Source organism: Xenopus laevis, chromosome 7L (genome assembly GCF_017654675.1).
Source record: "Xenopus laevis strain J_2021 chromosome 7L, Xenopus_laevis_v10.1, whole genome shotgun sequence".
Taxonomy (NCBI): domain Eukaryota; kingdom Metazoa; phylum Chordata; class Amphibia; order Anura; family Pipidae; genus Xenopus; species Xenopus laevis.
The window spans coordinates 9036833-9049866 of NC_054383.1; the positions used below are offsets into that span (position 1 = coordinate 9036833).

Sequence of the window (13034 nt, forward strand, 5' to 3'; positions counted from 1 at the left end):
TCTTGTCCAATTAGCTGAGTACTCATTATTTGTCTTTCTTTGGTTGAATTTATAAATTGTTATGCTTGATTTAATAATTTTCAATCTCAATTTATTAGTTTTATTGACTTTGCTGGAGAACTGTTCTTTAAGTTTCAGTAATGGTCTCCAAACTTTCTTCCATTGGACAGAGTTGATTAAATATCTCATTTCAATAATAGCTTTTGGCAACTTATTTGACATGAGTTTTGATAAGGATATTTAATTTCATTTGCATAAAACAATAAGTCAATCTTAATGACATATGATTTTCTGGATCCTGCAAAGTAAAAAGAGGACTGGAAGGTTGTCGGATGAGCTGCAGAATTCCTTTTATTTTTATCTGAAAGGAATATGATATGAGCATGAAATTTAATGAAGGACTAATTTTCTCCCTCTGCAGAGCATTATTACTCTGAAAGTAGATCCACCGCAGGCTCTGTCACCTGCTGTAAAAATATTTTTCTACAGCATGAGGGAATATGATAAATTTGGATTTGTGGTATATTTGTCACACTGCTGAAGATATCTCCATGAATAATAAAAGGGACCTGAAATATTCCTAGTGTCAGTAGTAAGAAAACAGGCTTATTCATTTTTTTCTTGTTATACCAAGGAGTTAACTATGTGCATGGTCACCATATATTTATGATCCTGTTGCTATAACGCTAATGTCTACCAAAGAAAGCATTACCACACCTTTCACAAGAGGTTGCATATCAAATAAGTCATTTTCTTACACTTTACTTCCTATTACAATTGAAAATATGCCATATATTTAGAAAATTCTAAATTAAATGTTTGAATTAGCAATTTAATCGGCAAAATATAAATGCTCAGGTACACTCTACTCAGTCCTACTGAATGAATATTTTTGCCTGACTCGCATTTTCGCTAGTGGCAAACATTTTTTGTGAATCTGCACCAATCTGCAAACGTTTTTTTTTTTTTCACAGGAGAAAAAAATGCCATATTGTGGCAAAAAAAGCCATTGATGCCCAGTGCAATATTTCAGCACAATTTAGCGAAACAGGCCAGTTACCCTTACCACTACACAATGTATAGAACACTCAATTAAATATTGGTTTTATGTTCCCATACTCGAGTGTTCTGTTTTATGAAAGTGTGAGTTTAATTGGGTGGATTATTATTGAACAGGACTAGAATTTTTTCTAGCAAGGACATGTTGTAAATGTCTCCAAAACGTTCACTTTACACCCATAGTCATAACACTGTCTTACTCTATCACGGATTACTATATCACTCTATATTGAGTGACATTTGTTGTTGTCGAGTACACTCTAATGTTTGCATACATTTTTTATTAAACCTTTCCTCTTGAACTAAATCTCGAGGGATTTATACTCCCCTAGGCTGTAACAATTAAAAACTAGACTCCTTTCATATTTCATATTCTTCAGGATAAGGGTGTTCTATAATTATATCTTGAGGGTATTTCAAAGGTGTAGGACATACCAAAAGTCCCACTTGGGGCTAATATTATTTATATGTAACCTTGCTTTGTACAATATCTCAATAATCTTAGGATAGGGGGAACTGGAATTTAATATCATCCAGCAAACCGCTGTGCTTTAAGAGAAACATATTGCATTGACTTGCTAGGGATATTTGACATCCAAGGAGACTAAAAAAAAAAAAAAAAAAAATGTTAAATATAAGGGTTCTTGACTGAATTAACCTAAGTCAAGGTTGCCGGATTCTTGCAAAACCATCAATCACTTTACTTCTAGCTATGTAGTTATAAAGGTCAATCTACCTGTAATAATTATCTACAAATCTCTTTTTAACGATAATGCCAATGCGGGTCACACATCTCAATTCTTTTTCACTGTTGCTCTAAAATAATGTGAAATTGTCATTATTGGAAAGAATATAATATAAAGGAAAATTGTTTTTCAAATCTTTTTTTTTTTGGGGGGGGGGGGAAACACTACTGTCTAATTATTCAGTTGTTATTTGGATAAAACCCCATGCAACTACCAGCAAGTCTCATTGAATCCTGGTTGACTTGAGATAGTTGGGATTGATTGACTTCTACTGATTAGCGTTGAGCAAATTTTTTTCACCATGTATGGATTCGCGGCACAATTCTGGATTGGAAAAAAAAATAGCTGAAAAAAGTCCCATTCCTTTCAATGCATGTGGAATGAGAAAAAAAACACCCATAAACTCCAATATATTTTACTAAAAAAAAGTCACAGCAACAAAAAAAGTTGTCCGTAGACAACTGCATTTCACAAATTTTTAGCCGTTTTGCAAATTTTACAGAAGTTTAGGGAATTTTTTAGGTGAAACGGGGCAGATTCACTCATCACTGCTATTGATTTCTGTTGAAGTCACATGCAACTTCATTCGGGGTGAATTTCATAGGACAGACTTCTAACTGACTGATCCAGTTTGATTAAGACTTTGGCCATACAGCAGTTAGTGTACAAACAAAATAAAGATGAATAGGGCAAATAAATTAGAAAGGGTTTCATTATACACTTTTGCGCTTGCATTTTCCCTTATCAACTTGCATGAAATTGTCAAGATAGTTGCACCTTATAGGAGTGTAATTGGTCAAAACCAGAGCTCTCCAGACTTAACTATTCTAAAGTATCTAATGGAGGCACCACTTCATCCTACTTATTGACTGTGGAATTACTGTGAATGCAGCTAGCATCCCCCAGAAGACATTTTGAAAAGATGTTAATGGAGAACTAACCCTAAAAATGATTATGGCCAAAAAGTCCATATTTCATATACTGAACTTATTGCACGAGGCTAAAGTTTGAGCTTGTCAATAGCAGCAATGATCCAGGACTTCAAACTTGTCACAGGGGGTCACCATCTTGGAAAGTGTCTGTGGGCTCTGATTGGCTGTTGAGAAGCTAAGCTTAGGGCTCGTCACTAATTATCCAGCAGAAAATGAGCTTCCCTGGCTGTAATATAAGCTGATGCTACAGGTTTGCTGATTATTAAATTCTGATGCTAATTGCACTGGTTTCTGTGCTGCCATGTAGTAATTATCTGTATTAATTACTAATCAGCCTTATATTGTGACATTTCTATTCTATGTGTACTGTATATTGTGAGTGGGTCCCTAAGCTCAGTAAGTGACAGCAGCACAGAGCATGTGCAGTGAATCAGCAGAAAATAAGATGGGGAGCTACTGGGGCATCTTTGGAGACACAGATCTTTACTGCTTCAGGGCTATGGTTGCCTTGGGCTGGTACAGAAACCATCATTTACAAAATTTCTAGCTTACATCTTTATTTAGGATTTACTTCTCCTTTAAAAGAGTTCACAAGAGAGAAGCATCAGCTCTGAGTCTCCAAGCCTACCAACAAATTATATTCAATACACCAGCAAACACAATTATTTATTAGACATTTTAATGGCCTCCTTCCAAGCAAACATGTTTTCAGGAAATATCCCGATCTGTTACTGCAGCTATAATTGCTACAACACTTTTATTCAAACACTCTCGTATTGTGTGAAAGTTCAAAGGCTTCTAAAGAAATTGTCCATTTGCCTAGGGAAATTTCTTGGAATTAAATTCACCCTGCGAGGAATCAATTACAGAGCCAATCTTTAGTGTGTATATATTTATACTATAAACACATTCATTACTGCATTACAACGTGGTGTTTGTGAATATATACAAAGCCTCTTGGCTGGTAAATGAACTAAAGATTCCTAACTTTTTTTCTGATAAGCATTAACAACTTCTGCCAAACTTTTAAAGGGTTTGCTCAACTTCCAAACTCTTTTTTTTAGTTTAATTATTTTCAGATCGTTCACCAGAAATAATGACTTTTTTCGCTTTTTTACAATTTTTCCAAAATCAAGTTTAAAGTTGAATGTTTCCGTCTGGCAGCTCAGTAATTCGGGCATGGGCTGTAAACTGTTAGAATTTTGGGGGTTATTTATTAAAGTAAATTTTTTTCTGGGTTTATTAAATCCTAATGGTGTTCAAAGTCCTAAAACAAAAGTACTAGACCTGCCAAGTTCATGTAGAAGTCAATAGCAGATGTCCTGAAGATATGCTGATTTGCGCTGAGTTTCTGAAAGAAGTTGCGGTATTCAGGCATCAATCGAAAAAGTTTTGGTATTCAGATTTTTTTCATGATTTTTGAGTTTTTTCCTGCACAATAAATTTTCAGGAAATATTATTGATAAATAGGGGGAAAAAAATCCAATGTGGATTTGGTCGGATTTGGCCAGAGTAGTTTTTCAGAACTTTTAGGGTTTTGATAAATAACCCCCTTCATTGAAACATTTTTCAGCAGCATCTCTGGAGTGTTAGCAACTATTGTATCAATTCTATAACAACTTCCTTTTATGATACCCAGGGGGAATACTGCTCAGCAGGGACAAAAATAAGAAATGTATCAACTAAATGTATCAATTTAGAACATTTTACAGGGTCAGCGACCCCCCCTCCTTCTTTCCCAGAGCTGCTTTAGAAGGTGAAAAATTAAACTTCACTCTTCAATATCAGTAAAACATTCACACGTAGAAGATAGAAAGTAATTGGGGAAAGGGCAGCGCCGGATTTCAATGACGGGCGCCCCTAGGCCACGCGGTCCGACCAGGCGGCCGCGTGGTCCTAGCGCCCACCTCACCTCCCCTTCCCAGCGCGCTGGCGAAAAAACGCCGGCGCAGCTGCTGTAATTGAATGGGCACACGTCCCCATAATGCGGCTGGGCGGCATGCCGCCCCTATTTTTTTTTCCGCCCTAGGCCCGGGCCTTGCCGCAAATCCGGGCCTGGGAAAGGGTCTTTATTTCTGGGGAACTGTCTGAAACCAACTAAACTGAAAAAAGTGTTTGAAGGTGAACAACTCCTTTAAATATGAATTTTTGTTTAGCATTCATTCTTCATGACCCTTCTTTTTATTTACTTGTTATCATGTACATTATGCATCCAACAAGTGGCCCCGGATTCCCAGTGGGCTCCATAGACTCCATTGTAAGATGCTATCATTTTAATATATAGTGTTGTATATCAGAAACTGGCCAGTATAATGGAACAGTGCAAAAGCAGTTTTTTTCATTGCCGATTACTTCCTATTGTTTTATATTGTAGAGGTATAGGACCTGTTATACAGAATGCATGGGTCCTGGGTATGGATCAAAATGCCTTCAGTCTACTAGAAAATCATGTAAACATTAAATAAACCCAATAGGCTGGTTATTCTTCCAATTAGGATTAATTATATTTTAGTTTGAATCAAGTAATCTGGAATATTTGGATAAAATGGAGTCTATGGGAGAGGCCATTTCCGTAATTCAGAGCTTTCTGGATAACTGGTTTCCAGATAATGGATCCCGTACCTTTATTAATATTTTTAACATAGCGAAGCCACTCCTATTTCCAGTTCAAGATACTTCTTATTCCTCCTCCCATTCCACTCTCTATATCACCCCACATCCCAAATATAATATCATCTACATTGGAGCAGGCACTCAATGAGCAGTAAAATCGTGAAAATCGGATGAAAAAATCCTAAAAATCTGATTTTTCCAGCAAAAGCTAATTTTTGGGACAATGTAATAATAAATAAACATGAAAAACCAGAGCAGATTTGATCAGAGTTTGTTGCAGAAAATATTGAGATAAATTTAGACTTTGATAAATAACCCCTTAGTCTTGCTTCTTTGGATCACCATACTTTATATCTAGTAAAAAACATTAAAACATTAAAATAACCCAATCGGATTGTTTTGTAACCAATAATGATTTATTATATATTAGTTGGGAGCAAGGTAGTGTACAAGGTGCACTTTTATAATTACAGTGAAAAAGCAAATAATAGAAATATGTAAATTATTTTATTAAATTGGACTTCATGGGAGATGACCTTACTGTAATTTGGAGTTTTTGTATAACAGGTTTCTGGATTATGGATATAATACCTGTACAGGTATGGGACCTGCTATCCAGAATGCTTGGGACCTGGAGTTTTTCTGATAAGGGATTTTTCCATAATTTGGATACATTAAGGGGCAGATTTATCAAAGGTCATAGTGAAAATTCGAATTGGAAAAAAACGAATTTCGAGATAATTTTCAACTAGGAAATAGTCCAAATTCAATTTAAATGTGAAAAAAAAAAATCAAAAATGAGGACATCGAATTTACTGTACTGTCTCTTTAAAAATGTGACTTCTACTATTCGCCATCTAAAACCTTCCAACGGGGGACCTCATACAACCTATTTGGAGTCAATTGGTGGACTTTGAAAAATCAACATGTTTTTTGGGGAAAAAACTTTGTTTCTTATGATTCCAATTTGATCAAAAACAGACCTATTAGATCGAAAACTGAACTAATCAGCCAAAAAAAAAAACCTTTGATTTAATTTCGGTTGGTCTTTTTGAATTCAAATTTGGAAGTTTTTCAAATTCAGAATTCGACCCTTGAAAAATCTGACCCTAAGGGGCACATTTACTTAGCTCCATTGAAGGAATAGAATAAAAAATACTTCGAATTTCGAAGAATTTTTTTGGCTACTTCGACCATTGAATTAGCTACTTCGAACTTCGACTACGATTTCGACTTCGAATCGAACGTTTCGAACTAAAAATTCTTTAAAAAAAAAATTTCTTTAAAAAAAACTTCGACCACCTAAAACCTACTGAGCATCAATGTTAGCCTATGGGGAAGGTCCCCATAGGCTTTCTAACAAATTTCTGATCGAAGGAAAATCGTTCGATCAATGGATTAAAATCCTTCGAATCATTAGATTCGAAGGATTTAATCTTTTGATCGAACGATTATTCCTTCGATTGTTCGATCGAACGAATAGCGCTAAATCCTTCGACTTCGATATTCGAAGGATTTAACTTTGAGGGTCGAAGATATTCGACCATTAGTAAATGTGCCCCTAAATCTACTAGAAAATCATTTAAACTTGAAATAAACCCAATAGGATTGTTTTACTCCCAATAGGGATTCATTATATATTAGTTTGGATCGAGCACAAGCTACTGTTTTATTATAGAGAAACAGGAAGTTTTTTAAAAATTTTTTTTAATTATTTAGTTAAAATGTGGTCTACGGGAGATGGCCTTCTCATAATGAGGCACTTTCTAGATAACAGGTTTACGGATAAAGGATCCCATACCTGTATATATAAAATTACTACTACCATATCAGCAGCCCACATGCCATTTCTATTGCAGAGTTTGTAAATTGCTAGGAAGCTCCAGTTGGATAAGAGCTCAACCAATGGGCATACTGTCAGTAACAGAGACTGCATTTTACAGAACACATCAAGACTTATTATCCTTTACAATAAAAAAAATCCCACACTTCCAATACACATATCTAGCATGATAAGGGATGCCCTCTAGTTTCCTTGTGGCTGAATTAAAAGGTTCTTTTAAAGAAGTTGGAGGAAGTATTGCAATAAGAGACTTTCCTGTAGCCTTCAGTAATGGAACCTTATAGAAACAATTCATTCCCTTGTATTAACCCTAACCTGAGCCAGAACACTCTCTCCAGTGAAAGTTACTCACATTAAATTTTCTTATGTGAATTAATAAGGCCAGCACATTCTCTGGTGACTTCATTGAAATGTAATGCAGCGCTTAATGAATATTGCATATATTAACATTTCATGCAATACGTTGGCTTGCGAGGCTTTTCCAAGTAATGGATGACACACGAGGTAGAAATAAAAAAAATGATAAATATTTTCAATATCAGTAACATCATGGCATTTAAACATACGGGAGGATGTTGGAGAGAAAGTCATGCATTTCTGCCTCTGCGTAAAAATAATATTTTTAGTTTGTTTGCATTCAGATCCAGTGGAGCAGTGCAGAATAATGTCTTACATTTAATATGATACTTAGGGGCACATTTACTTGAGGTCGAATATCGAGGGTTAATTAACCCTCGATATTCGACCGTCTAAGTTAAATCCTTCGACTTTGAATATCGAAGTCAAAGGATTTAGCGATATTCGTTAGATCGAGTGATCGAAGGAATAATCGTTCGATCGAACGATTAAATCCTTCGGATTGAACGATTCGAAGGATTTTAATCCATCGATCGAACGATTTTCCTTCAATCAGAAATTGGCTATGGGGACCTTCCCCATAGGCTAACATTGATGCTCGGTAGATTTTAAGTGGCGAAGTAGGTGGTCGAAGTTTTTTTTAAAGAGACAGTACTTCGACTATCGAATGGTCGAATAGTCTAATGATTTTTAGTTCGAATCGTTCGATTCAAAGTCGAAGGTCGAAGTAGCCAATTTGATGGTCGAAGTAGCCCAAAAAACACGTTCGAAATTCGAAAGTATTTTTTATTCCATTCCTCCACTCGAGCTAAGTAAATGGGCCCCACAGAATCTGTATGTAATTGTCTAACTCTAGTATAGTTTATTACATGAAAAATGTACCGTATTCAAAGACGAGGGAACCCTAGTACATTTCACTGCACTGCAAGACAATTAAAGGGACAGTAACATCCAAAAAATGAAAAGTCATGGTATACTTAAAAATTTACTGAACTTTTGCCCTGAATTACTTTATACTGCATATTTACCACTTTAGCTGCAGTTGCCGACATGCAAAAATAAAAAAATATGACACCATTCATTAGAGGTTCATATGTCTAAACTTGCACTTCCTTATAGTTGCAGTTTGTGCCAGTGCATCTGCCCCATCTCCTTTTTTAAATTGCTTGCAATGGAGTCCAATGAAACACTGGAGCTAACACAACCTTCAAGCTGGCAGTAATTCTAGGCTATGATTAAGTGTCCTAGTGACACGAAAACGCATCAGGCAAGAGGTGACTATATAATAAAGCTTCAATTTTTAATTTAATACTTTTCTGGTCTGATCAATACGTGAGTTTGCCAGTGTGCCCGGCACCAATACTTATGCGCTTTGTATACGGATTGTCCGCTCCCGTGAGCTGAGGGCCTGGGGCTGGAGCACCTGGGCCATGTCTTTACTTGGGTGAGTGACTCTACTACATTTGCCTTATGCTTGAAAATTCACTAATTCAAGTAATTCTAGGCTCCCTACAGCAGCATACTGTACATCAATATGTGTAGCTAATTTAATTTGCAGTATGGGCTCCATTGCAGCTTATACCCACCAGTGCTCCCTAATTTGAGCATCTGAATGGGGGCTTTGGAGTGCCTATTGCAGTTTTTTAAGGTGCAAGGCAGCAAAGTTGCACCTTGACCTTAAGAAATGCCCATGGGCAGATGATGTTTTGCTACTCAATTGCTAATAAATAGGGGTTGAACAGCAACACAATAAACATGACTGAGCGAAAGACAGAAATGTATCCTCATCTATCTGTCCATTTAGAACACTGTTGCGTGTGGTAGTTATGTAGTAGTTATCCAGAGCGATTTGGTTCCCCTTTAACAAAGACAGCCTATAATTATCATATGTAATCGTAATCGTAATGTAAACCTACTTATAACAGGCCACGGCAAGCATTGACAGGCCAGGTAGGCAAATCAGATGAACGAAAAAGTAATTCAGTAACTTCATAAACATGCCTTTTATTCTTCAAATGTTATCCTTCATATCAGAGGCACATTGTAGATGCATGGAACATTAGTAAACGCGGGTTACTGCTTGTTGATTTCATTGTTTGCATGACAATGTCAAACAGTTCTTAAAATATAAAGCACTTTAAATATTCTTTAAGTATAAAGAAAATGGGTGCCCTTTTACTAGAAAAGATGGGAATAATAAGGATGGCAAATCAGTTTATTACCTTAAGAGATCATCTATATTTTCTTCAATAACTGTCGGAGGAACATTAGAGACAACAACTTGCATATCCAACTGATTGACCACAGAAACCTGCAAATATAGAAAATAGAAAAATCAATAGGAACTTCAAGAGCTCTATCCTATTAGTACAAAATGTGATAAATGATTTCTTATCTGGATAATAGGCAACGCCATAACCTCATCATTCCTCATTTCCCTGAAAGCGGTCGGAGTGGGAAAATCTTGCTGTTCTATTTTGCTGAAATCCAAGTGTTATGAGAATACACACATAATCTCTTCCTAGGAAATCTTTCTTTGCTTTTCTTATTGTATTATTAATACTGCCAGTTGGGCTTCACACAAAATATTCAAATAACCCTATTATATAAATAAGTAGCTAGTAAGAATCTCATATTATCTTGCAGATGAAAACATTTCTTGATGATCTTGTTTTCCCCCCATCAACCATGTGCTCCCTCACAGTGATACTGTGCTTATTTAGGATCACAGTCATTAATGTTAGTTTTGAAAATAATTAAAAGTGCATGTTGTTTCCTTGAGTATTGTCCAAAATTTATAACTATTTCTGAGAATATTTTTTTTATTTCTGAGAAAATGTTTATTTATCAAAATCCAAATTTTTCGGTGTATTTAAATTAAAAACGTCTGACCAAAGTAGAAAAAACACAATTTAATCGGTTCGGGGACAAACTCGATAAAATCAAGCGAAAAACCAATTTGTATGGTTTTTTTCAGAGTTTTTTCCCGAATCATATGATTTTTTTGGGCTTTTTCCCGAAAAGACAGATTTTTGGGGATTTTTGCCCAAAAATTCCAAAATAGTTGGATTTTTCATGCTAATTCCACCACAGAAACTTCAAAATAGGATAGGGATCTATCCCATTGATATAACCTCGGCAGGTCTGAGATTCCCGATTTTCTGATTCAGAATTCCATCCTCGGTATAATAAATGTCAAAAGCATTTTTTTCCCCCACTAAAAATTAGGATTCTATAGTAAAAAAAACTAATTTTTTGGCATTCAGACTTTAATAAATAACCCCCACAATGTCATTAAACATGCAACATGGTTTCCTTATCTTTCTCTGTATCTAGCTTATTTGTATACATTTATGGACATTTTTAAACCATTATAGATACCTTGTAAGAAAGATAAATAATGGCATCTATAAGTTCTTATATAAAATATGACGGTGAGGCCCATTTATTGAAGGCTGGATTTTGGTGGTATTAGACCTTTTTGAATAACAATTAAAAAATTTTCTCTAAAACCACAAATGCCATGAAATTTATTAAAAGATCCAAATAAAAATTATGTACACTAAAAAAAAAATCAAATCCATGTTTTTTGGAAAATTACTAGTGAAGAAACGTCAAAAAAAAAAATCTGAATGGCTAAAAAAAATGGTCCAATAGGACCAATCAGCACAGCTCCAATTGACTTTATAGAACCTTGACAGCTTTTCTTTGGCAAAGTTCGTCTTGGTCATGGGGAGTCCAACAAATTGAGAGGAAACATTCTTTGTGTTTTCTATGGATCAATTTTTTTAAATAATGAATGAGTTAATATTTTTTAATGCATTTACTTTAAATTTATATGGGTAATTAAAAATGTGTTGAATTTATACCACAAAATGAAACATAGACTATGATACAACATAAGGTGCATTTATAGAAATGTTTTATTTTTTCGATCTGCAAATCCAAATTATTATGCAGCGCACACTTTCAAATTGTTACACTCCATTATTTTCAGAACATAAAAATAACTTTCTGTTTGTTATATAATTCCCCAAAATGATTTTTACTCACACACAAGTGTGAGAGCGATAACACTTAATTTTTGGTTTAAGGATTTATCTTCAATTAGAATGACTTCAAACTCGCTCTAGGAATCTGGACTTCTAGAATAGAAGGAACAGACCTTTGCAATGCAATCAATAGCTCTGACAAGCAGCCATCAGTTCCAGAACAGGCTATGTGCTGTCATGGTATAAAACAAAATAGTTTTTTTTTTTAAGTTAAAACCTAAGGTGTTTTCAAAACTTAGGACTTAAAAGAAAAATTAGGTTTTTGATTCAAATTGGGTTTTATTGGATTCATAAAATATTAACTAATGTGTAAATTTTTAGGGGCCTATTTATAATACCACAGGCATCGCAGCATAAAAAAGGTGTATTTAACAAGTTGTGTATGCATTTTTAGTGATCGTGTACCTCTGGATACTCTGGATAATCTGGAAAAAAAAGCAGCCTCTTAAAAATGATATTGGAAAATATGGCGCTCACCCATTATGTTTTTTTTCTAGAGTGACTTCTGCTGGAACTTACTTACCACTTAAATTTTCCCATTGACTTTAAAGGAATATGTGTGGTCTGAAGTGATTTAAAATAACGGCATAAAATCTGGTGGCTGGGTGGAGTAAAATAATACACTCATCTTGAAAATTCACCATTTATTTTAAACAGCTTTTTACACTGTTTTTCTGGTGTAGGTTGTTTTACATTTCATTATAAATAGTCCCTTAAATGCAGGTGATAAAATATCTGCAAATACCTTTGCATTAAAGTCAATCTGAATATACAACATTGAAAACATTTAAAAACTCTAATCGTGCAAAAATACCGTTTTCTGCCTTCTCACAAAAAATACGTAATTCATGTGTTTTATTGGTAGAGATTAAGACTGACTTCTATACATTGGTGAATTTTAAAGATATTGTCATCTGTACTGGAGGATATTTTATTGTGAGTGACCAAACTTCCATGCCATCACCTTAAAGGGTCAAAAAGATGTCAGTGGACTTGGAGTTAAGTGTCCTTGTTATATCCATATGATAATTGTAGCTTTCTAGAACTGTGTGACAAAATATAGTTTTTTGCACTCTAGATCAACTTGTCTTATCCCATTTGAAAGTGCACACATATTAGATACATTCTCTTGTAAAATCTGAGCTACACAAAACAAAGAAAACAAGTATGTAATGATGATTTGATTAGCGTTCATTAACTTAATTACTGTATAGTGTAATATGACCAGTTGCAAAAGAATGCTTAGTACATAAGTGGGACACCTAGGGGCCGATTCACCAAGGGTTGAATATTGAGGGTTAATTAACCCACGATATTCGACTGGGATTTTAGCAGAAATAGTTCGATCATTCGATTGAAGGAATAATCCTTCAATCGAACGATTAAATCCTTCGAATCGAACGTTTCGAAGGATTTTAATCCAACGATCGAA

General features: G+C 35.0%; 1 protein-coding gene across 1 annotated transcript in view; it reads right to left on the bottom strand.

Annotated features, from left to right (window-relative positions):
• Nucleotides 1–13034, bottom strand: part of LOC108695740 (protocadherin-15-like) — a 555442-nt gene that overhangs the window by 57535 nt on the left and 484873 nt on the right. The window contains exon 29 of the mRNA XM_041570198.1: nucleotides 9773–9861. Within this exon, the coding sequence (XP_041426132.1) occupies nucleotides 9773–9861 (89 nt within the window). The remainder of the gene's footprint in view (nucleotides 1–9772; nucleotides 9862–13034) is intronic.